Source organism: Eubalaena glacialis, chromosome 1 (genome assembly GCF_028564815.1).
Source record: "Eubalaena glacialis isolate mEubGla1 chromosome 1, mEubGla1.1.hap2.+ XY, whole genome shotgun sequence".
Taxonomy (NCBI): domain Eukaryota; kingdom Metazoa; phylum Chordata; class Mammalia; order Artiodactyla; family Balaenidae; genus Eubalaena; species Eubalaena glacialis.
Genome location: NC_083716.1, coordinates 208,019,422 through 208,043,741, shown reverse-complemented (window position 1 = coordinate 208,043,741; position 24,320 = coordinate 208,019,422). Strand labels below are relative to the sequence as shown.

Genomic DNA, 24,320 nt, shown 5'->3' with positions numbered 1-24,320 from the left:
TTTTCTTTTTATTAATGACATAACCTGTAACAACGAATACTTCTAATGACAACTTCTCAAAACTGTATAGAAGGGACTTCCCCGGAGGTCCAGTGGTTAAGACTCTGTGCTCCCAATGCAGGAGGCATGGGTTCAATCCTTGATCAGGGAACTAAGATCCCACATGCCCAACGGCACAGCCAAAAAAAAAAAAAAAAAAAAAAGCAAACTGTAGAGAAGACAGCTCCATACTAAATTTGCAAATCGCTAGTAAATAAAATTCAAGCAATAAAAAATGTATATTTGTGCTATTCTACTAGAAAAATGAGAAACCTTACCCTGATCCCCTCAGGAAATTCTATTGTTCGGTCACATGCCATTTTCTAGTTAGTACATTATTCTTCAGATTTTTTTTTTCTATACAAACCACAAACAAACAAAAAATCATAAAGCCAGAGTTCCAGGTAAGAGAAGAGCCAGACAAGTGGATCTGCCTGCCAAAGAATAAACCAATACTCACCTGTAGGGGGAGTGGAAGAAACAACAGGGGGAGCTGGAGAAGTGAAGCCATCAGCAAGGGTCTGGGCACCCCCAGCGGCAGTGTCTGGGGCAGTGGAGGGAGGGACAGTAGCAGGAAGAGGGGCAGGGGCAGATGCAGAAGTAGCAGGAAGGGGAGGAGTACCAGCAGAGCCAGCAGGGGCTGAGGGGAAAGAGGAGTAAGAGGCAGCATTAATGAGGCAGTTCCATTAGGCAGGATTAGAAACGGCATTAGAGAACTTAATGTTAGATACTCGGTGCTCATCAATCACCAAAGAATAGAAGAGAGTGTTAAAAAAAAAAAAGAATGAAGCTTATTATGTTAAAGGATTATTAAGGTTTGCAGCAAATAATTCAAGATGCTAAGGGTAATGTACAGGTTTTTAAATTCATTAAAAGCATTCCTTTTTACCTGATAGCCACTACTCTAGAAGAAAAGTGCTCCCTTTATATTGTTATTTTTAACATTCTGTAAATATTGATAGTATACAAAATGAAACAAAACACACTAGAAAATGACAGTATTCCATTTTGAAGTATACAAATCAGAAACTAAAAATATTCTAGACATAAATATCTTATCAGGTAAGAACAGAATTTAGAAAAATACCTCTTTTTCATGATTTTTTAAAAGATATTATCTATTTGTTATTATAAGTAAGTTAAATATGTAATATTCTATCCTTATGTCTTTCCTGTCATGTTTTTAAAACTAAATTTTAACTTTGTGTCCTCAGATTAAACAAGTACGTTTTTCTGTTTCAGACAAAAGAGGGTAGCATTTCAGTGACTATCAAGTTCTCAGAGTCCATGAGACTGAACTGTCAAAATTATATCTGCCCAATCCTTTGCTACCAATATGGTTCTCACACTGAGACCCCACTGTGCCCAAAGGCACGCACTGTCATAACACCAGCTGGAATTAAACATGTAACTCATTCCGGTGAAACCTCAACTCAAAGCACCAACTACGCCACAGCACCAAAGACACAAAACCAAATAACAGAGAATTATGTGAACACAAACTCACAAATCATTTGGTTAAAAATAACAAACGCAAAAATAAATAAATAAATAACAAACGCGTAAAGATTTTTCAGCATTTACAGAGTCTTCGAGGGAAAAATACCCTGATTATGAAGAAAGCCCAGTGTAATTAAATCAGAAATTGAATCCACACTCAGCAAGGTGAAGATGAAGCACAATTCATGTTTTACCTGGAAAGACACTGGGAGGAGAAGGAGTAGGAACAGCAATGGGGACCCCCACACTCCCACTTCCACTGTTCTCCCGACTGCTGCTCCGACTACTAGGGTGGCTTCCTCCGCTACTCCCGCTGCTGCTAAAGAAATAGGAGCCACCAAAACATGAGTATTGATATACAGCAAGATACCGCCAGCATTTTCCAAAATTTTCTGAAACGAATATAGCTACAAAATGATAATTCAAAAGCCCTCCACTTCAAAGATGAATTTCTTAATAAAGTAAGGAAAAAAGCTGAGTTCAAGAAACTTGTTTTGGCTACCTTTTGATAAGCATGTATTAAAGAAACTGAGAAAGAAAAAAAATTCTCCATAAACGTAGTGATAAATCATGGGGCTTGACACATAAAAATAATATTACTTTCTTTTATTCCAGTTTAATGGCCATCTAAAGAAACCTCTTTTATAATAAAAACAGTTTTCCTAAACAAACTATTTGATTAATTTTATTTGTAATGACATCATGATACACTATCCCATATTAATGTTCTATTGCATATAGTTTTTCATCTGTAAAGTTCCACCAAAAAACAACTTGAAATTTCCTACATCTGGTCAATCATTTTTTTCAGGTCAACAATAACTATTCATCTTGCAGAGAAATTTGCACTTTGAGATGTCTGTTCTCTTTCAACTTCCTGGCTGCTCAAAGTGGCATCAGAACATGAGAAGAGAGAGGTGGAATCAGATGAGGTTTGGGGGAGCAGAGTGAGGAAAAGAACTTAGTGCTTGGAAAATGAGAGAGATTTAACTGAAGTTAGCTGAACAAATTATGGTACTATGACCATCACATTTTGCGCTGAGGTAGAGAAAATACCTGTAAGTTCGATTTCTTTGATTCACAGAAGCTGTCCTCACAGGGCTCTGCTGCGAGGGAGCCATAGTACGGGCTGGGCTAGGTACGTAATCATTTGGTACCACTGGAGGGCGCACTGGCTCCAGTGTGCGATAGGGGGAGTGCCGCCTACAAAAAGAAGAGCGTATGTATTGTGTGATTAGCAAGTTTCGGCACAATCAATTCAGAGCTGCCAGTAGTGAAATACAGTTTGTACTCGGAGGTAGTAGAACGTGTTTTAATAAAACCCAGCTACCAATTTCAGTCTTCCCTTAAGTATCACTTCTCCACCATTAGGGTTTTGATGCATATTGTTGTATTTTCGTCTCCAACTTCATTTCCCTGTGCTAATGCGATTTTGTTCATTCATTCTGAGAGCATGAAGATTCTACTACCAGGTAAGCCAATGTTTCCCAGACTCCCTTCTTAGATGAGTTCAAATTATTTTAGTGCCATGTCAAATTTCCCCAACTGCACTGCATAAATGCACTAATTATCCTCCTCACCCCTCTCTCCCTAACCAAAAATACTCAGATAGGGTAAATCAATCTAGAACATGGCTCCACAACCCCCACGCTGATGATCAATAGCAACCCTAACAATTCACTTCCCTTTCTATAAGGTACAGAAATAAAACCACATCCACACACAGAAATACATAATTTAATCTCATCTCCTTCCATTCTCACTTCACATCCTCCTTCAGCTTTCACCTTGATTGCTCTTACCTCTTACCCTCTTCACAGTTCAAGATTTAAAAGGGAGAGAAGGAAAAAAAGATCACCTAAGTCTTTCTACCTTATTTGAAGTACAAAACAGACTGGATTTCATTAGCATATCTCTCTCTTTTTTTCAAAATTTCCTTTTAAAAGAAAAGAATGATAAGAGCAAGAAAGGAAATATGATAGGAAATAGGATGCACACTGGAACACTAGTAATTATTAAGTTAGTTCTCATCTTTAAGTTTCCAAATAACTTTATGACAATGATAAATACTCAACTGACACAAAACTGATATTGTGTAGATGAGATTCTGGTCTTTAACTGGATCTCAAGATGTGAAAATTAAAGAGCTTTCTTTTCCTAAAATGATGTTGCTCACCTGACTTATGTATTTCTCAATAATTCACTTCCCAAAAAGCTCCCAAGGTTCCTTTAAATACTGCTCTCCTGGACCACTCGAGTTTTGGCTCATTGATTCTGGATGAGGTTACTCTGCAATGACCCTGTCTACTACGCTCAAAATCTTCTTGCATACACAAATATACACATTATTAAAAATAAATAACAGGCACTAGACAAGATATTGGGTCAAAGAAAGAAAAAGGAATGTTAGGACCTTGGATTTAAAATACAAAAAAGGGGCTTAACCACTGGTGGCGCAGTGGTTAAGAATCTGCCTGCCAATGCAGGGGACATGGGTTCGAGCCCTGATCTGGGAAGATCCCACATGCCGCGGAGCAACTAAGCCCGTGCACCACAACAACTGAGCCCGCGTGCCTAGAGCCCACGAGCCACAACTACTGAGCCCGCGTGCCACAACTACTGAAGCCCGCACGCCTAGAGCCCATGCTCCGCACCAAGAGAAGCCACCACAATGAGAAGCCCGCACACTGCAACGAAGAGTAGCCCCCGCTCGCCGCAACTAGAGGAAGCCCGCGTGCAGCAACAAAGACCCAACACAGCCAAAAATAAATAAATAAATTTATTTTAAAAAATAAATAAAATAAAAGACAACACAGTTTGGGCATCTCTGAAGTTATGATGTAAATATAAAACACCATAAAATATGAAACTGATTGATTTCCAATTTTTCCCAGACAACAAAAATGTTGTTTCATGCAAGAAAAAAAAAAAAACCTTTGCTGAGAACCATACAGTGAAGACAATGATAAAAAAAAACAAGGTAAAAAACTAGGGGCAGAGGACAAAACACGGTAGCTGGGCAAAGACCATGAAAAAGCCAGGCTGTGACCATCAAGTGGCTAGTGGTGCCCAGCCACTCTGGTCTCTGAGGACCCTGCAGAGCCCTTGCTAATACACAAGGAAAACAAATACTAGTGTATGAGTAACTCTTTAAAATTGGGGAGCAACAGAAATTTTTATTTTACTAGGGTTATCTTGCTAACAATCTTGATTCAAAACCTAATAAAATCCATTAGATACTATACATGATAGAAATATAGACATTCCACAGGAAAATAAAACAAATACTTCCTCTTGATCTGATTCTCCACTCTTACCCTGTACAATTATAACCTACCACATCATCTACATTCTACCCTGAAGTTTAAATCTGATTTAAGCTACTAGATTCTTTCCTCTCTAATCTAAGCAGAATTTTTTTTGTCCACCCCAAATAAAATCATCCTATTCCTGGCTGGAAATCATTCTTATTCTTTTGTTTCACACTCTCCTAACTATAATTCCTCCTCCAACATTATCTTTCTTTGCTTGATTAGGTTGCTGGGTTTTTTTGTTTGTTTTTTTTGTTTGTTTGGTTAGTTTTTTGTTTTTTGCTTTTTTTTTTTTTTTTGGTGAGGGGGCCAAAAAACAAGATTGCCAATTAAAAACTTTTAAGCATATATCACAAAGCCAATGGTAGTCAAAGCATTTCGTCTTACACATTTTTAAAAAATCCAATTCATGGTACAGTGACTCTGAAAAGTTGACAGAGGACAAATTACCCCCTTTTACAGATGAAAAAACTGAACTGCTAAGAGGCTTACTATGCAACACGACACAGCAGGAGCAGAGCTGGACCACGATTTTAGTCACCTGACTTCTGGGTGATATTATGCCCACCTGATCACAAATCTTGATCATGATAAACCAAGTTTTTATACTAAGATGCTATAGAGGAAAAGAGTCAAGCTTTTCCATTAATTGACCATTTCTCCCAGTCAAATCCAAAGCCCAAGTCTGTAGACTGAATGAAAGCTCAGTATTCCCATAAAAACACAAGATATACAGAATTCTGTAATATGCACAGCATTTTCTTCGGAAGACTAGTTTGAATAAGAAAAGTCAACTATAATACAAAAGACTAAAAATTTTCTGAAAATAGGAATTAGAGTGTAATTTATAATAAGCCATGAACTCAGGTTAGGATTTACCTAAAATTTAAAATGCATTAGAAAAATAATTTCTAAACAAAATATTTTTAAAGTATAAACATGTTTCCCAGGTACAAAGTATAAAAGATGTTTTCCTTTTGGAAAAGTTACACACAAAAAAGATAATCCTAGGAAGAAAATGTTCTCTTTTCAAATATTTAAAAATAGTTTAAACATATATATTGTTTAGTTTCCACACAGCACTACATGAAATGGTTTTCAATTATTACTTAGTTACATACTCACCCAAGCGTCCCTTTCCCTGACATAGGGGGACTGGGGGGTTTCTGAGTTGGAGGTGTTGTACGCGGGAGCCCACCCATCTTCATGTTCTGGGTACTCACCTAAAAAAATTTTGAGGAAAAATCAATTTAACCTGTATGCAGTGAAACAAAGTGGCACTTTGAGGAAATAACATTATGCTAGTTAACAAAGGAGGGGAAGGTTTAAATAGGAAAAAAAATTAGAGGCCATGCATTTCATATGCAATTTCTACTCTACTATCATTCTACAGTTGTACTCAAAGGACTCTTCCTAACATGAGATTTTCAAATGATTATAAAGTTGTATGCAAAGACTTTATTTGCCATTAGGCCATCACACCAACAGATCACTGGTTAGACCATAAGATACTACATTCAACTGAAATCAAATAGGATAACTATAAAAACTTTAGTTTTAATAAAGAGTAACTCAATCAGACAATAATGCCTTTAAGCAATTCCTTGTTTTTTAGATAGCAAGTTTATCATAAGAAACAAAAGACATGTTTCCCCCCCAAAAAATGCAACTTTAGTTTTGATCCATTGTAAGTAGAAAATATAAAGTTATATCATATACAGAGAAAATTCCATTTTTTTAAATTGTGGATCAGCCTTACAATTCAGATTTAATGTTCTCTTATGAAGGAATCACCTACCTGAAAACTGCCAGAAGTTAAGGCATGTTCCTAAACATCTGAACCAGAAAGGTAGGGCTGAGGTATCCCATTCAACTGTGAGTGGTACAATGGCCACTGGCAATGTCCTAGTTCCAATGGGAATTAAACCCACTCAGGCCCAAAATGAAGATTAATTTAGGCATAGGAAAGATGTAACATAGTCCTAAATCAGAGCTAAGCCATGATTCCTCACTATTCTATCCCCAACTGAAAATGCAAGTGTGGGAAAGTTGGGTGATTTGGGAACCATGGATGCCACCAAAGGAGAAAGTCAGCACTTACACAGAAAGCCCTAGAAATCTCGGTACCTTAAAGAGTTAAGAGAAGTCATGCACAAATATAGATCAAATGCAATCTCAAGTTGTTTGAGATTACCAATTGGTTAGAATTAATAATGTTCACCACATATGTTCATACTGACCCTATTTTAAACCCCTAATATTCTGGATTGCCAAACACTTCAAAAAAGGATCTTAACTTTTCTAATAAGAATACGTCCAGAGTATTCAAATTATACTTATGAAATGAAACTGCAAGACTTTTGAAATCAGAATACACTTATAATTGTAATTTTAAAATATAAATTTTAAGAAAAAAAATCATAATTATATACAGAGTATTGAGGCTGACAAAATTAACTCTGGCTTAAATGGAATATTTAAAAATCCTAAAATACTACTTGTTATCTGAATAGGCAAGAAATAATATATCAAGAAACAAACTCTTCAAATGAATAGCCCAGTGAACAAGTTGTGTGTGATGTTAAAACAATCTTTAATGACAAATGATACCTTTGAAATATCAATATTTTTAAAGTTAAGCATTCATCTGTAATCCTTTTGTTATTGCTTTTAAACAACAAATACAAAACAAACTGGTTATCAAGGAAGAATAAAGATTAACTTATCCTTGCTCTCCCCCTCATTAATAAGCAGAGGGTATAATTGTATCTTAAAATGAAAATGTCAGAAGTTTTAAAAAAATTAATCCACATTTGGGAAAATTTTAGGAGTAATATGACAAATAACCAATAGCTTTTAAAACTGTATATCTTAATTTATGATACCAGAAGATTTTTAAAAGTAGTAACCAAAGTCCTTTAAGCTCAACCTTAAACAACATAAAACCCAAAGTCACTTTAAGTGATGAAGGAGAAGTAGGTGAGCCAAACACTAAACTACATCAATTTGCTAGAAACAGGAAGGAAGAGGAGCAGGGACAGAAAAAGAGTTAAAACAGAATTTTATTCTATACATGGAATAGCTAAAATACTTGAAAACAGCTTTCCAACTTTGATTTAAGGTTTTGGTATGTAAGGTGTTTTGTTTAAATTGCAGTATCTTCTCTGTAAGTCTTTTAATCTACCAAAAAAATAATATAAAATAAACAATCTATAAATTAAAATCTGGTGGACATTTCTATACATAAAACTTGATATATTTTATGATCTGTAGAATCATCAAATGGTTCTATTTGTTTGGTTAATGGGGTTTGTATGAGTAACTTAATTCACTTAAGAAACCAAAGAGTCCCTGTGGAATGTCCGACTAATCTATAATTTTATACTTCACTGATGCTGTACTACCTCTGTATTAAGCTAAGAGTATTCAATATTTCTTCAAGGTAGCTTTCCTTGTGAAAAATGTTTCTACACTAAGTAAAACAATGAATATGCTATGCAGAATATACATACTGCCATCTAATTTGAGGAAAAGGGAAAAGAACAGGAATAATTGCCAAACAAAACTTAATTAATTATAATATAGATCTCACCTATGATAAAAGTTAAGAAACTGTATTTCACATCTAAAATAATTTGGTAAAAAATTACTTACTGGATAGCCATCATGGTTCTAAAAACTACTTTGAGGGAAGCTACAGGGGGACACAACGCTTCCTGAAAAGGAGCAAAACACATGACTGAATTGTGAGTGTGGTGAAGGGGAACTTAACTAGAGAGAGAGGACATACCACAAACTCAGGATAAAGCAACACTGCATCCACTCTATAATAGCAATTCCACATGAAGCTTTATAAAATGTAACACACACAGGCAAAACTATCATCTGGCACATAAACGTGTAGTTAGTGGTCCTGAATCATGAATAGGAGTGCTCATGATACTTTTCAAAGTTTTACTTGGGAATTGCAATGAAACTTTGGTGGCTGATTCCAACAATAATTCAATTAATGTGGGTATTTTTTGATGCCACAAAGGGAAAAGTCATCATTGAGAGCTGAGCGAAGCAGGTATTAGGCACATGGAGAAAGAGCAGGAAAGGTCCCTTTTTTTTCCTGCCAGAATGAAACTCTCAAAACAGAAGAAATACTTCATTTAGGTGATGAAGGTTAATGCATGATCACAGCTCCAATAGTTTCCCACTGGCCTGGACTAAGAAATGCAGATAATACCGAGAGTAAGAGCAGTTCCTTTATGACCAGAGTGGTCTGCTCTCCCAGACTTTGGAGATCACTACAACTAGAACCAACCATCAGGCCAATTATTATACCTTATTACTGCTTCTAAAGTGCTCCTATCTTTCCTGCTCTACCCTTTGTTGGTAAATGCAATACCCTCCTTGAACACTGATATATATATAGTATCAGGTATTTCATATATAACACTCATTACACATCTTAGTGATTTCCAGTACCCTGTGAACTCCAGTATTTTTTATAAAGCTGGCCAGCCAGGTATCTCTAGTTCACAAGGCACATCACCTCTGCTATGAAGAAATCTCCCATGAATAGATGGCCTGCTGCAACTTAACAGTGGCAGACACATTCTAAAATGATATCTGTGGTATATCCCTCATTTAAACCACCTACCACCAGACTACTAGGCACAAGGGTAAAAGAATATGAAAAATAAAAGAAGACAAAGGTCTGTAAAATGATTTCTCTGCTTTTAAGGAACTTATTTTAGAATAACTAAGACTCACATGTTTAAAACAAAAAGTAGTATCTACAAATTATATAGAAATCTCCAAAAAAGAAATATCAATGTAAGACGAAATAGCTACAGAAGGTTTCATAGAGAAAAATCTGAGCTGGAGTGTTAACAAGTCTTAAAAAGAGCAAGATTTAAATATACTAAGAGAAGAGGAGTAGTACGTATAGGTTGTGTCTGGATGTGGCGTAGTGAGAATGGGCAGCAGCTGTGGTCAAGCACCTCTAGGCTTTCGTTCAATGCCCAGTATCGTTCCCCATTAGTTCCATCCAGTGCATAATTTTCTGGCTTCCTAGAGATCTTCACCCCTCTCCCCAGAGGATATATGTTCCTACTTCAATTCTCAGAGCCAGCAGGAAAAGGACCAGGAGATCCTCTGAAGGAGATCAAAGCTGAAATCAGGAATTCGAGTATGACTTCAGGAGAGATGTAAAATTTTTAGTAAGAGAGTTAGAAAGACAAAAAGCCTAAGGTGCCAAGAGTCCTAAAATAATCTAATACAGAGATAAGGGAATAAGAGATTAGGAGTAAGGGGGGAAGAACAAATAAAGAAAGTAAGAAGAAGAAAACAGGAATAAAGATGGACAAACTTCTGCTTGATTCTGAAAATAGTTTCCAACAACTAGGTTTTGACAAGATAGAATTGGTGGCTCAAATCTGGAACTGATAGGCAAACCCAGATGAGTCTTCCAAAAGTTGCTGTTATTGTGGAGTTTTTCTTCCAAGTGTTGTATCAAATAAATGCTTAACAATGAACCCTCAGCTATACCCGAGAGCTAGAAATGTGAGAGGCAATTTATCATCCTTCTGTACTGTAGGGAATGACACACACAAGATCACATGCAAAGTGAAAAGGTTAGCCCATTTTTTACATAAAGTTATGGATCTTCAAGATCCCAAGCAAAATTTTCAGAAGTGTTGTATTCTTAATGTGTTAACTGTAAAAGAAACTCCTAACCCCTCCTCATTAATTATTAAGAATCTGCTTGTACAATGTTCATCTGAAATACATACTACAGAAACAGATCAGAAGTCTTTATTTTTTTTGCATTAAAGTAAATACACTTATTTTAAAAGTACTTAAGCTTAGCTTCATTAGTGACAACTTTAAACTTTCAACAGAAATATCTGTTTCAAACGCATCAGTAACAAGGTCTTAAAACTCTTTTACTAAAATAAAGAGTGGGGAAAGGGTACCCCAGTTCAAGGTACATTCCACTTTTATATGGCCTCAGGTACATATTAAAACCCCTCCAATATGGCATTCTATCCATCGGCTTTTTGTACCTTTTTCTTTAAAAATATCACCACGTTGTTTTCAAAGGTCTTATGAATTAAACTCTACAACTTCTCATTTGACTGAAAATTAATCCAAAATATAGATGAAAAGAACCATTAAACACAACCAGGACATGCTGTATAAAAGGTTAAAAATTCAACTTTTAAGCATGGCGGTCTCTTCTGAGTCAAATCCCATGTGTCTTGTCCCAAAGTATGATATTTGTTTAGAGTATATCTGAAAGGCATCAAGTCTGACAACAATGGGAGCAAAGACAGAGCTCATAATGAGCTGAGCAGGAAATCAAATATCAGGAGACTTCCAGGGCACCTGATATACTCCATAGGTCTCCAAAAAACTCAGCTGGAAAACTAGTGGACTAGTTTACTATCTGCAGTCCCTTCCAACTTTTACATTTTTAAATTCTATTTTCTATCTTAATATATTCAATTATTCCATTAATCAACCTTCTAAAGCAATTCATTTTTTCCCATCAACATTAAAAAGAGTAATGATTTGCTATATGCTGAATATTTTTTCCACTCTACTTTGTTTTGGTTCACCCAAAATTATTAACTATGTGCCACAAGTTTATAGAGACGACAGACATACTCAGAAAGAAAGATAAGAAGAAAGAGACAGAGAACTGGCACATTCTAGCTTCTAGGATGACCTCAGGGTACATACTTCTCACCCTGTCAACCCCATCCCAATATAGTAGAAACAGCTACATAGAGCCACCGTACTCAGGAGTGGAGCTTTTTTGGTGCAAAGAGCAAAGATGTTAAGGAATCTTATCCAAGTGTGATGTTCCCTTATTAGATCTTTCTTTCTTGGAAGCTCTCATTTCCCACTCACTCTGGCCTCTCACACAGAACAGATCCTGAACCCAGAAAGATCAAGAAGGAATCCTGGTAGGGTTTGGAAGAAATGAGCTAGGGATAGTTCCTTAGGCAAGCTGGTCTGAACTTTAAGGGGAAAGAATTGGTCCATTTTTTTTTGTCTTTCCTTTAGTTAATCTTTCTGTGCACTTCTATCACTTTGGAGGTTAATGTATCAATAGCCAAAATCTGAATACAGACTTTAAGGGAAAAAAGCCAAGGTAGCCACAAAGACAGCTTTTGGTCTAAATTCTACCTATTTTATGCGAAGGAATCTCCTCACTCACCGAGACTGAGGGCTTGGAGTCAACACTCCAATATACTTTATGTACACATGAAGTACATCTGCCTGGGCTCCTCCAGTCACATCTCTCTACCATGATCTGTTAACCTTCTGTGGCCGTGGTTAGTAGCTAGTTAATGATTCAGATCTCAGTCATCTTGTCTTCTTGTTATCACTTTCTACACTGAAGACATGGCAAACAACATGGTATATGGTAAGAATACATATTTGAAAAGGAATTATAGAATTCAGCTAAGAAAAAAAGAACAAAAATGAAATGCATGATCAGTTTGGTGACAATAATTTTAGTGCCATTCTATCTGACAGGCTTCTTGATTATTCTTGAATGTCTTTTCCCATTTTTCCCTCCAAAATACTAAAATGTTACTGAAACGAGTAAGAAAAGGAGATATCTTTAATTCTTAACTTGTATTTTGTTAAACACTATCATGAGCTTTTGATGTTTTGCATATAATACTCGGCTTGAAAACCTCTTAAAGTGAGTTTATACTGAAATATATAATTTATATAGCAATTTGAATAAAAAGACTAATTTTGTTTTTTGCAAAATACATGATACTGCAACTTAAAAAACACCCAAAACACTGAATATTTTCCAATTTTCAATTTTTTTAAGAGTAATTAAGAGTCAAGAGATAATGACATAGTGGCCACAAGGTATATAATAAAGCACACCATTTATAGAATAAAAAGGCTATTACACAGGGGGAGGGTTAAATGAAGCACATTAGCAGCCCTCCAATCCAAAACAAAATTTCTACATTTATAAAAGTCCAGCTAATTTTATTTCATAATGACATTTTATGATAGGGTAACTTACATTTCAGTTTCACAAAATATATTAACATTGCAAAATAACCATTTTAGTCAACAAATATTTACTAAGTGTCTAATGTGTGTCAAGCACTGTTCTAGGCACACAGGATAGGGCAATGAACAAAACAGTCAAAAACATCTGCCCTCATGGAACATGAAGACACACAAAGTTTCATGACAAAAATAAAATAAAATAAAATAAAAAAGAGGAATTATTTGTCGGTTTTAAAAGGCCAAGTGCCAAATATCTCTTCACTCCCCATATGTAATATTCTACATAGGAACAAAGAATGGAAATCCAGCCCTGGAATCTCTTACCTTAAATCTAAGCAACCACTTAATGCATAAATGGAGCAAATAAAAGAGGTAAGGGAAAAAAGCATTGAAAGGTTAGTTGGAACTTCAGGATGTGAAGAGAAAGGAAAAAAACAAAGAAAAAACAAGTTAAGCATTCAGCATTAAAAAATAATGTTTCAGTAGATCACAGAAAGAGTGGTTAAAGCAGAATGTGTCATGAACAGGAGTTTCTGGATGAAATTATATGACACTTTTATTTAAAAACAACTTTATTAGAGATTTCTTCAAATTAGTGACCCCTAAACACTAAAAAGTACAAAAAATGAAAGGGACTACAGATTCCCTAAAGAACATTTACTTGAGGATTAAATAATAATTGGGGGATCACTTTTTTATTATATAAGTGGGGAAGTACAAATATGATGTTTTATATTCTAAGTGCCTTTTTGTCATTAAATTCTGACAGGATCCTAAAATTTTTTATTAGTTGTTAGCCTCAAATAAATCTCAAAAGATTTTCCCAAGTTAGAATAAATTTCAGTTATTAATTATCCATCCAATTGTACATCCTATTTTAACATGCTCTAATTAGTACTGTAAACTAAATGCATTAGGTGTTCATTATAAAATTAAATATCAAATTTCAGATAATGGTGCTTATATCAAAATTGTAAAAAAGAAAAAGATTTTTTAAAAAAATTTATACCGTACATGTTCTTTTACCTAGATCTACATTAAATTTAGATTTAACTGATTTCTAGCCATACTTGTGTGAGGTATATTTTTTAAATTTAAATTTGCTTATATTAGACACAAATCAACTGCATGAACCGTACAGTTTCACTTATAGACATATACGTATTTATTCAGCACCACATTTGAAAAGTCACTGTCTTTCAAATCACTGCTGAGATGCAAACTTTAAATAACCTACTACTTAGCTGAAGCTCTGAATAGTTTCTTAAGTACGAACACCAATTTAAATGAAAGTTATATGTTCCTCAGTTGTGATTATGGTACTTTACATACATAGCAGGCACTTAAATACATTTTAAAAGATAGCCAAAATATATAATGACTATCTACTCAAAAGCAGTGGAAATACTAATTCACATATTAGTTTTATCTACATTATTCTCACCCAAAATGTTGAGATAAATTTGTTTTAGAAAAATTCGAAGTACATGTTTGTTTATATGTGTTCTTTCTGAAAACAAATGCCAAAAGTTTGCTGATATTTTTGAGATAAAGCAAATACTTTAATAACATACTGAATAATTTTTAATTAGTCATACTAAATCATTAAAAGATTAGAAATATAATACCACATTTATTTCCAGATCTATATGAGGTAGTTTCATAACTGATTAAGCAAAAGCAATTCAGTCAAAGATGACTGTTTAAAACTTGAGAACATAACACTAAGAAGAAAGAAGGATAACATAGTTATAGTGGTAAGAAATCTTCAGAACTACTAGTAGGCCAAGACTTGATCCTTTGGAAAGAAAAGATAAACGCTTAATTTTCTAAAGAGTTAGTTCCATTATGGGCTATTGTTTTTAAGCTGGACAAAAATTATACTTACCTTTACTCCATGTCCAATATCATCTAGAATTGTATAGTCAATAGGTTTTCTAATATAACGAACTGGTCGTTCAAGGTTGGCTGGAGCAATAATCTTATGTGTCCTTGAAGTGTTTTTATTGGTAGTCAAAATACCAATTTCTCTTCTTGCAACTTTCTCTTTATGAATATCAACGGTCTACAAAATATAATATAAACACAACACAAAAATGTATAGCTCTAATATCCAGAAAAATAAAAATATAAATACTTAGAGGTTTAATATCATTATTCATATTCTTAACCACAACTGCTAACTTCTCCTTTTGGGACCAATACTGACTTTCTCCCTTTCTAGGCTAAAGCAAGGGATGGGAAACCATGGCTGGCAGACCAAATTTGGCCCACCACCTATTTTTTACAGCCCCAAAGCTAAGAGAGGTGTTCACATTTTTTTAATGGTTGAAAAAAGTCAAAAGAAAAATAAGGTCTTGACATGTGAAAATTATATGGAATTCAAATTTCAGTTTCCATGAACAAAGTTTTATTGGAACACAGTCATTCTACTTGCTTACATATTTTCACAATATAATGGCAGAGGTGAGTAGTACTAACACAGACCTCATGGCCTGCAAAGCATAAAATATTTATTAGCTGGCCCTTTACAGAAAAAGTTTGCCAACCTCTGGATTAAACATGATACTTTTTCCCCTCTCCATTAAGACTTAACCTTATTAAGAAAGCCCCAGTGAAGGAATTCCCTGGTGGTCCAGTTGTTAGGACTCCATGCTTTCACTGCTGAGGGCCTGGGTTCAATCCCTGGTTGGGGAACTAAGATCCCACAAGCCGTGCAGTGCAGCCAAAAAAAAAAGAAAAATCCTCAAAAACGAAAGCCCCAGTGATTAATCTGGTTCCATTTAAAAATAATCTACTAGGGGGGTTTCCCTGGTGGCGCAGTGGTTGAGAATCTGCCTGCCAATGCAGGGGACACGGGTTCGAGCCCTGGTCTGGGAGGATCCCACATGCCGCGGAGCGACTAGGCCCATGAGCCACAATTGCTGAGTCTGCGCGTCTGGAGCCTGTGCTCCGCAACAAGAGAGGCCACGATGGTGAGAGGCCCACGCACCGCGATGAGGAGTGGCCCCCACTTGCCACAACTGGAGAGGGCCCTCGCACAGAAGCGAAGACCCAACACAGCAATCAATCAATCAATCAATCAATAAAATTTTTTTAAAAAGTGATTTGCAGTGTTTTTGGTGTGTAAAGATGAGATTTAAAAAAAAAATAACCTATTAGTATAAATTCTATTAGTGTTTAAATATTTTTTTATTAAAAAAGAGAGGCCTAAACTATAAATACAATGTTAAAAATAAGAATCATTTTTTACAGAGAAACTTGCTTACTGAGGCAATGCTGCTTATATTTTATCATAACAAAATGCTTGTAAAATATTTCATTATTTTATTTATTAAATGTTCAAAATAGGATATAATTTAGTACATAACAACAATGTGTTTTTACTCAGTTTTCTATTTGCTGAGAGAGGGCGAATTTAAGCATGGGTAATTAATACACTAAAGCAGCATTTTTCAAACTGCAAGGTGCAATTTAGTGAGATGTGAGCAGCAATTATTTTAAATGAAAACAGAAATATCAGACAACATACACATAGTAAGGTATTTTTTCTGAAAATATGTTATGTATATAAATACATAAATTGTGTACTGGATGGAATATAAAATGTATTTTCAACTGTGAGTTGCAGTTTAAAAAGTTTGAAAAATACTTCACTAAAATTGTTCACACCTCTTGCCACCATTCCTGGCTCAAGCAGCAATTAACAGACACTTTTGCTATTTCCTCCCCAAACCTACTTCAATTTACCCTGTCTAAAGAATAACCAGGTAGTAACACAGAAATGGAAATCAAAGATAACCATCATGACATTATTAAATATGACTTTAAGAAATCTGAACACTGATTATTTATCCTTCTAAACTACCTAAAGTGTGAAGGAAACCTGAAACAAATTTGAAGCCTCCCATTTCAACCAACAGATCTTAGAAGAAACAGAATCTATAAGTTCATAACTAATAAATATCTAAATGAAGCGTCAAATCGAATACTGGCCAAGGTAGTGACCTTATCATTTTAACTATTTCTTTTTAAGACAAAAATAGGTTTTGAACTTTTTCGGTGCATATTAGAAAAATTACAAAATCTGCTTTCCTTTTCAACTGCTTAAGGGAGCTATAACAGAAAAAAAAAGGTTGCTCATTAGTGACAATATTGGAATTTACTTATTTTTAACTTCAGAGAAATGGAAATTAATCATATTTTACTTTTGAATAATTTTTAATGAGTCTTTCTGAATTATTAAAAATATGAGCTAGGAAGATTTCATACTTACCAAGTATACTTCAAAATAACCAAAAAACCCCAAAATATGACACTTATTTTTTATATATAACTGGTCTTTGTTATACCAATAAAAGAAAATTTATTAGAGAATGTAATCCTCTTTCAACATTGTTTTCATTCTGCTTAGATAGAAATATAATTATCTTATTCAGAAATGAAAACAAAAGAATGTAAACCTAATCAACAATAACAGAATTCTAAACTTAGGGCAAGCTGGAACTTCAAATTTCAAATTTTCCTGCTAGAAATATTCATAAATCTCTGGAGAATGAAAAGAGGGGTAACTTTTCATTATTATTTGCACTAATATACAGTTATATTTTATAACAAGCACATATTTTAAATTGTTTGAAAAACTGAGACTTTTTTAAAAGCATTAAAACAATTAGATCATACCTGGGAATTGGGGGCACTTACGTATTACTTATATTTTTTCTTTATGTACACATAAACACACAGACCAAACCTGTATAAGCCATTACAGTAAGCATAAAAGAAAGACCAACACAGCAAAAGAAACGATCACAGAACTTTTATATATAAGCCGAAATAAGGGATAGTTGCTACAATAGGGCATAAAATTAGGCTCTTAGCTTCCTAGAGAAGGCAAAGTATAAATAATGAGTTACAAGAAAATATACACCCCTTCATTAGAAAAGTGACCATGTGCCCAGCACTAAACTCTTAAAGGAACTGGTTGAAGGAATTATGAGAAAAATGTTCTTTTTTGCTTCTTATATTAATTCTCATTAAAACTGAAGGCATATTTTAAAACGTAATTCTTAACAGCATATGTCTATATGAAGCCAAAATAATCTAGTTTGGTTATACGTTTCTAGTTGTCTACTCTAAAAGAATACTAGAGCAGGGTTTCTCAACAGCAACACTACCAGCATTTTGGGCCAGATAATTCTTTGTTGTGGAAGGGCTGTCCTGAGCATTGTAGGTTGTAGAGAAGCATCCCAGTAGATATCTATAGCACTCCCCACCCCAAGCTGTAACAACCAAAAATGTCTGACCTTGCCAATTGTTCCCTTGGGGGTAAAACTGCTCTGACAGAGAACCAGTGATGTAGAAGAAGGACTAATTCATTTGACTCTTACATTATTCACTCTCAAATGTCAATTGTTTCCAAACTTTGTACAAGAGTTGATTTATGATTAATGCCTCTAGTGACTGCCAAATATCAATATTTGATGTCATTAACTTTTAAAAATCATCTAAAATAATAAAAGTAATATATGGTCAAGAAAACCCAAAGGTATAATTTGTGAATTGCCATCCTAATACCACAATGAATTGAACTGTAGGAGTTCCCGTGGACAGAATCAAACATACCTTCAGAACATGGCTATGATTTTATCTTAAGTCTGAACAACAACTTTTAATGGAGAACAATAAATCTATTACATAAATAAGGAGGAGAAAGTTTGGTCCAGAAGATTCTGAAGTTTTCAGCAATTGCCTAATTCACATTTTTCAAAGATTTCTCTGGTAGAAAATACAATCATTTTCAAATTAGAGTAATTTAATGAATACCCTCCATATACTTAACATCCAGCTTCAACATTCATCAACTCACAGCCAATTGCCAGTTTTAAAAGAACTTTTGTAAAGCTCCTAAAACATATTTTTAAATATGGCTTGTATGTTTTTCCTAAATCAAACTCGTAGCTTTCAGTAATTACCATTGCCTTTGCCTTCACAATATACTTTGACATTACAATGCTGAAATGAATTAAGTTAAATTTTGGAAGTACGAATTGAACACTGATAGCTAGTCAGAATTTTAATAGTAAGAAAAGTATTTTCCACTTATCCTGGATTTCTAAAGTTACTAGTTATATGCCAATAAACTTACTCTCATTTAGAAGAGGCCTCAATAACAGCACTCACCTATGGCAAGTGGAAAATGTGTTTAACTAGCAAAGAAGACCAAAACTAATGCAAGTACACTGCTATTAATACTATTATTGTTTGCCACCTGTTAACCAAAAAACACGCCAAGTAATACTGCTGCAACTGTGCAAGAGTTAAATATCTTTTCTCCCACAGTTCCTTAACAATGTGTTTCTCCATCCTCTAACAGCTATTGCCAAGCTGGTCTCACATGCCGCAGGCTGCCCCCATGATACTTCAAACACGCAGTGCCAAACCCAGGCTCCTCTAGAATACCTCTCATGGCCTTGACTTTCAGCTCCTCTGCAAGCCTGAGCCCCCCTCCCACACCTCCATCATGGACCCAAGCACATGCTCAGGCCACAGCAGATGCCAGGAAGGTATGTACAAAGTATTTTGTTTTAGGGTTATCCATGCATTGTCCCATTACCACAGATAACTGAAAGTAGACTGTACTGGATAGCACTACCTCAGTCAGCTGCCCATCAGCGTGGGAAAACATCTGCAGTCAAATAGTTACAGTGGGTTAACTCAACTAAGTTGGGTGTTTTAAAATGTGTCTCCATTTTTTTACATTAGTAAGTTAATGTTTCAAATAAGCATTTACTTATTTTAATTACAAATATGCTTTACACTATTCATCTTTCATAAAACAAATTAGTTATTCACAAACTGAATGGGTAATTTTCAGTTATTTATTTTTTATAAAATGATATAAACTATAAATATAAACTTAATTAGGAACTGTATAAATCCTACTTTCTATACATAATTACACATTGATAACCATTAGTGGGATTTCCTTAATTTAAAATTGGGAATTTTTAAACAAATCTATATACATAAAGTTTTTTAAACAAAAAATTACCCTACATGGTGAGTTCCTCAGGGTTTAGACCTTCCATTGCCTTTTAGTAGTCCCTAAACCCTTAAGAAGAATCACTTCCATTCCTATATTATTTTACAGTCATTCCTTTCTATCTCCTCTACTTGTTACGTGCTAACTACTTCAACACCTGGCCCAGTAAGTTCTAGTTAGCTCTTGGGAGGGTGGGAGAAACACTGCTTTGTAAGTTATGTTGCCTTTTGCCCTTTCTTGATCTTCTTCTAAGCCATGTTGAACTGAATACATGCAGTATTGACTGTTTTTAGTAGTTATGAGAAGAATTTTAATTTACAGGTTTATAAGAATTTTAGCTTGAATAATGTTCTATAAATGTTTTTTTACCTTACCAGAAATGGACACAGTAAATAGCACTCATCCTTACACATGCTATACTGACTTAACAGCAGCTCTGTGTGCTTTGCTTATACAAGTATTCAGTAAAAATTAAATGTTTGCTCTGACAACTACACATTCTTGAAAAATATTTAACATTAATTTAACTCTTACTCTCGGCTTGAAGATTAAAAATTTCATTTATCTTTTAAATAATATGCTTCCAAAGAATTGATAGCATAACAGCAACAAAGCTAGAGGTGGAATTTCTTTAAAATTTAACACCCTTAAAATACCTAAGGTAATCCACATCAAGAACCTATCCTAACACTGTCTTACAGATACAGTGAGTGTGGTATAGATTAGTACACTACCTAATACTATATGGTCTTTTTAGTACAAAAGGTTTCTGATACTAAATATTCATAATCAACTCTATCTTGTTTTTCAAAACATTTGCCATTGGGAGAATGGGTTGTTACTTTGTTTTGTTGAATTATTTCTTCCTGATACATAGTTGGTAGAGTCAGTGGAATTTCCATCCTCGGATTCAAAATGAAAGTAATCTGGAAATAGTTCAGTTACATCAGAGTGATAGAGAGTTGAGGTGAGTAGGGCACAGACTGAGGTAAACAGCAGAGCCAGCAGAATAGAAAGAAGAAAAAAGCAAATATAAATCAAGTTCATTTGTGAGAATCTCACAATTGTGAGAATAAAAATTCAAAATGGAAGACAGCTCATAAATCATCTAATCAGTCCTACCATTTTACAGGTGAGAAAACTGAAGTTCAAATAAGTCAAATATCACACAAGTCAGCAGAAGGACCAGAGTAAAATCTAGATCCCCCATCCTCTCCCTCCCAATCCTCAGTGTTCATCTCTATTAAAATGGAGAAAAGAGCTAGAGCACTAGGAGGCTGAAAAGTGGTAAGGTTCCTACCTAGGAGACAGGAAAAAGATACTGATGAGGAAAGAAATTGAATACCTCAGATATCTAATATCTCCTGGTCCTTAATCACTCTACCAGACAACCCTTAACAACAACTCTTGACACCTACCATTCCAATATACATGTGATCTCATCTTTGACCTGACTGAACCTCCACTTCTTTGCTTCTTCAACCCCACCTTCTCTCCAAATTCTCCCAACCTAGTATTTTTGCTCCAAATGCAAAAATAAATATGACCTCAAGATATCTTGAGAACATTGTAACTCCCTCTAAAAACATAATAATGTTTTTAATAAAGCATAATAATAATAAAATTTAAGTACCAAACATTTGAAGACCAGTATTTTAGAGCAAGAGCCTACTATACCCCACATGCCAAAACTGGCCTGCAGCCTGCTTTTATATGGTCCACAAGCTAAGAATGCTTTTTACATATTTAAACAGTTGCTTAAAAACATACAGCACAGGAATTCCCTGTCAGTCCAGTGGTTAGGGCTCCACACTTCCACTGCAGGAGGCACGGGTTCCATCCCTGGGAACTAAGATCCTGGATGCCATGCAGCGTGCCCAAAAAAAAAAAAAAAAAAAAACATACAGCACAAAGAATCATATGAGACTGAAACCCTATGTGGCCCACAAAGCCTAAAATATTGACTATCTAGCCCTTTACAAAAAAGTTTGCCAATTCTTGCTTCAGAGTATTTACTGAGCATTTGCTTTATAAACAGAAAACGTTCTCTTATACTATGGAATCATATTTCATTCTAAAGAGCATCAAAGAGCTTTGATATTCAATTCACTTTTAAAACAAAGGACTCTACGTACATTAAATGTAACTGAAAAAAATTTCAATCCTTAAGGTAAATGTGAAAAGTACATAAATTTTTAAAAATTTACTCATTTCTTAGCTATAGCCTCTATCAGCCCATTTCTCCTACTCAACTCCTCATCCAACATACTTCAATATATTTCATATAAACTTAACAGCTGTTGTAGAGTTGCAGATCCCTTGCTTTTCCAAGTATTGCCCTCTAGACACTCAACTCCAAAGGAAGGAGGCTCAACATATTCTTGACAGCTCTGACTCAGGCCCCTGTTATTTCTGACCTACCAATCTCTATCCATTCATCTCTCCCATTTTTTACTTATTCCATTAGAACAGCTTTAAAAGATAGTATTAAACCATATTAATTAAATATATAATAGATTTATGTGATACTCAAAAAGAAAATGTTCTCATTAACTGAATACATATACTTATAACTTAAGAGTAAACTTAATCGCCTTCTTCCTTAAGGTTGCTACACTTTTCTCCCAAAGAACTACAGAATTCTAATCAGAATACAGATGATTACTTTCACTGTCATTTTCCTACTGCCATTATCTACCCACAAAATCTCTCCTACTTTATCTCACAAACTAATAAAAAGTTGTCCCTCCTTTTTAGGAACTCTAATATATTAATTTCTCTTCTGCATTTGCACTTTTCTTCTTAATTTCTTCTTTGAGTTCTTTGCTAAGATTTCAAACATGCAGAAATTTTAAGACTCTGAAGTATAAACCTCAAAATTCTATATCAGATTAGCAATATGTCAACATCCTTTTTTCTATAGAAAACCAAGTTCATCTATTCCATCATTTAAAATGCCACTGACTATTTCCTCTAGGAGGTCCTTTCAGAATAAAAATCTACCTCTTGCTCATTAAAACTCACCAATACTTTTTTTTTTTTTAGTTTAAGACACAGCAATACAACAAGCAATAAATGATATGATGTCTACAGAAGTTCATATGGGATGTGAAGAAACCGTTATAGGGGCAAATTCAGATTTAAGATTAAATAATATTAAATAACAAGAAATTCCTCTGAATGGTCTGATGGATTTAACAGAAATATAAGGTAGGGGTGACCTTCAAGATGGCACAAGAGTAAGACATGGAGATCACCTTCCTCCCCACAAATACATCAAAAAGACATCTACATGTGAAACAACAACTACAGAACACCTACTGAACGCTGGCAGAAGACCTCAGACTTCCCAAAAGGCAAGAAACTCCCCCACGTACCTGGGTAAGGCAAAAGAAAAAAGAAAAAACAGAAACAAAAGAATAGACATGGGACCTGCACCTCTGGGAGGGAGCTGTGAAGGAGGAAAAGTTTCCACACACTAGGAAGCCACTTCATTGGCGGAGACAGGGGGTGGGGGGGGGGGAAGCTTCGGAGCCACAGAGGAGAGTGCAGCAACAGGGGTGCAGAGGGCAAAGCGGAGAGATGCCCACAGAGAGGACTGGTGCCGACCAGCACTCACCAGCCTGAGAGGCTTCTCTGCTCACACACCGGGGCGGGTGGGGTCTGGGAGCTGAGGCTCGGACTTCAGAGGTCAGATCCCAGGGAGAGGACTGGGATTGGCTGTGTGAACACAGCCTGAAGGTGGCTAGTGCACCATAGCTAGCAGGGAGGGAGTCCGGGAAAAAGTATGGACCTGCCTGAGAGGCAAGAGACCATTGTTTCAGGGTGCATGGGGAGAGGGGATTCAGAGCACCGCCTAAACAAGCTACAGATATGGGTGTGAGCCACGGCTATCAGCTCGGACACCACAGACGGGCATGAAACGCTAAGGCTGCTGCTGCAGTCACCAAGAAGCCTGTGTGCAAGCACAGGTCACTATCCACACCTCCCCTCCCGAGAGCCTGTGCAGCCTGCCACTGTCAGGGTCCCGTGATCCAGGGTCAATTTTCCTGGGAGAACCCAAGGTGTGCCTCAGCTGTTGCAATGTCACGCCGGCCTCTGCCACCGGAGGCTCGCCCCACATTCTGTACCCCTCCCTCCCCCCGGCCAGAGTGAGCCAGAGCCCCCACAGGCGACCTACACACAAAGGCGGGGCCAAATCCAAAGCTGAACCCCAGGAGCTGTGCGAACAAAGAAGAGAAAGGGAAATTTCTCCCAGCAACCTCAGGAGCAGCAGATTAAACCTCCACAATCAACTTGATGTACCCTGCATCAGTGGAATACCTGAATAGGCAACGAATCACCCCAAAATTGAGGCGGTGGACTTTGGGAGCAACTGTAGA

The 24,320-nt window shown here is 35.7% G+C and overlaps 1 protein-coding gene across 7 annotated transcripts in view; it reads right to left on the bottom strand.

Annotated features, from left to right (window-relative positions):
- The window catches only part of ABI2 (abl interactor 2), a 90,290-nt gene that overhangs the window by 28,807 nt on the left and 37,163 nt on the right, over positions 1-24,320 (bottom strand). For 5 of the 7 annotated variants that reach the window (XM_061186618.1, XM_061186633.1, XM_061186640.1 and 2 more), the window contains exons 3-6: positions 14,782-14,958; positions 5,976-6,073; positions 2,596-2,742; positions 1,734-1,858 (exon numbers count right to left, since the gene is read on the bottom strand). In XM_061186618.1, coding sequence (XP_061042601.1) covers positions 1,734-1,858; positions 2,596-2,742; positions 5,976-6,073; positions 14,782-14,958 — 547 coding nt within the window. The remainder of the gene's footprint in view (positions 1-1,733; positions 1,859-2,595; positions 2,743-5,975; positions 6,074-14,781; positions 14,959-24,320) is intronic. The other 2 variants (XM_061186625.1, XM_061186653.1) reach the window with 1 other exon arrangement.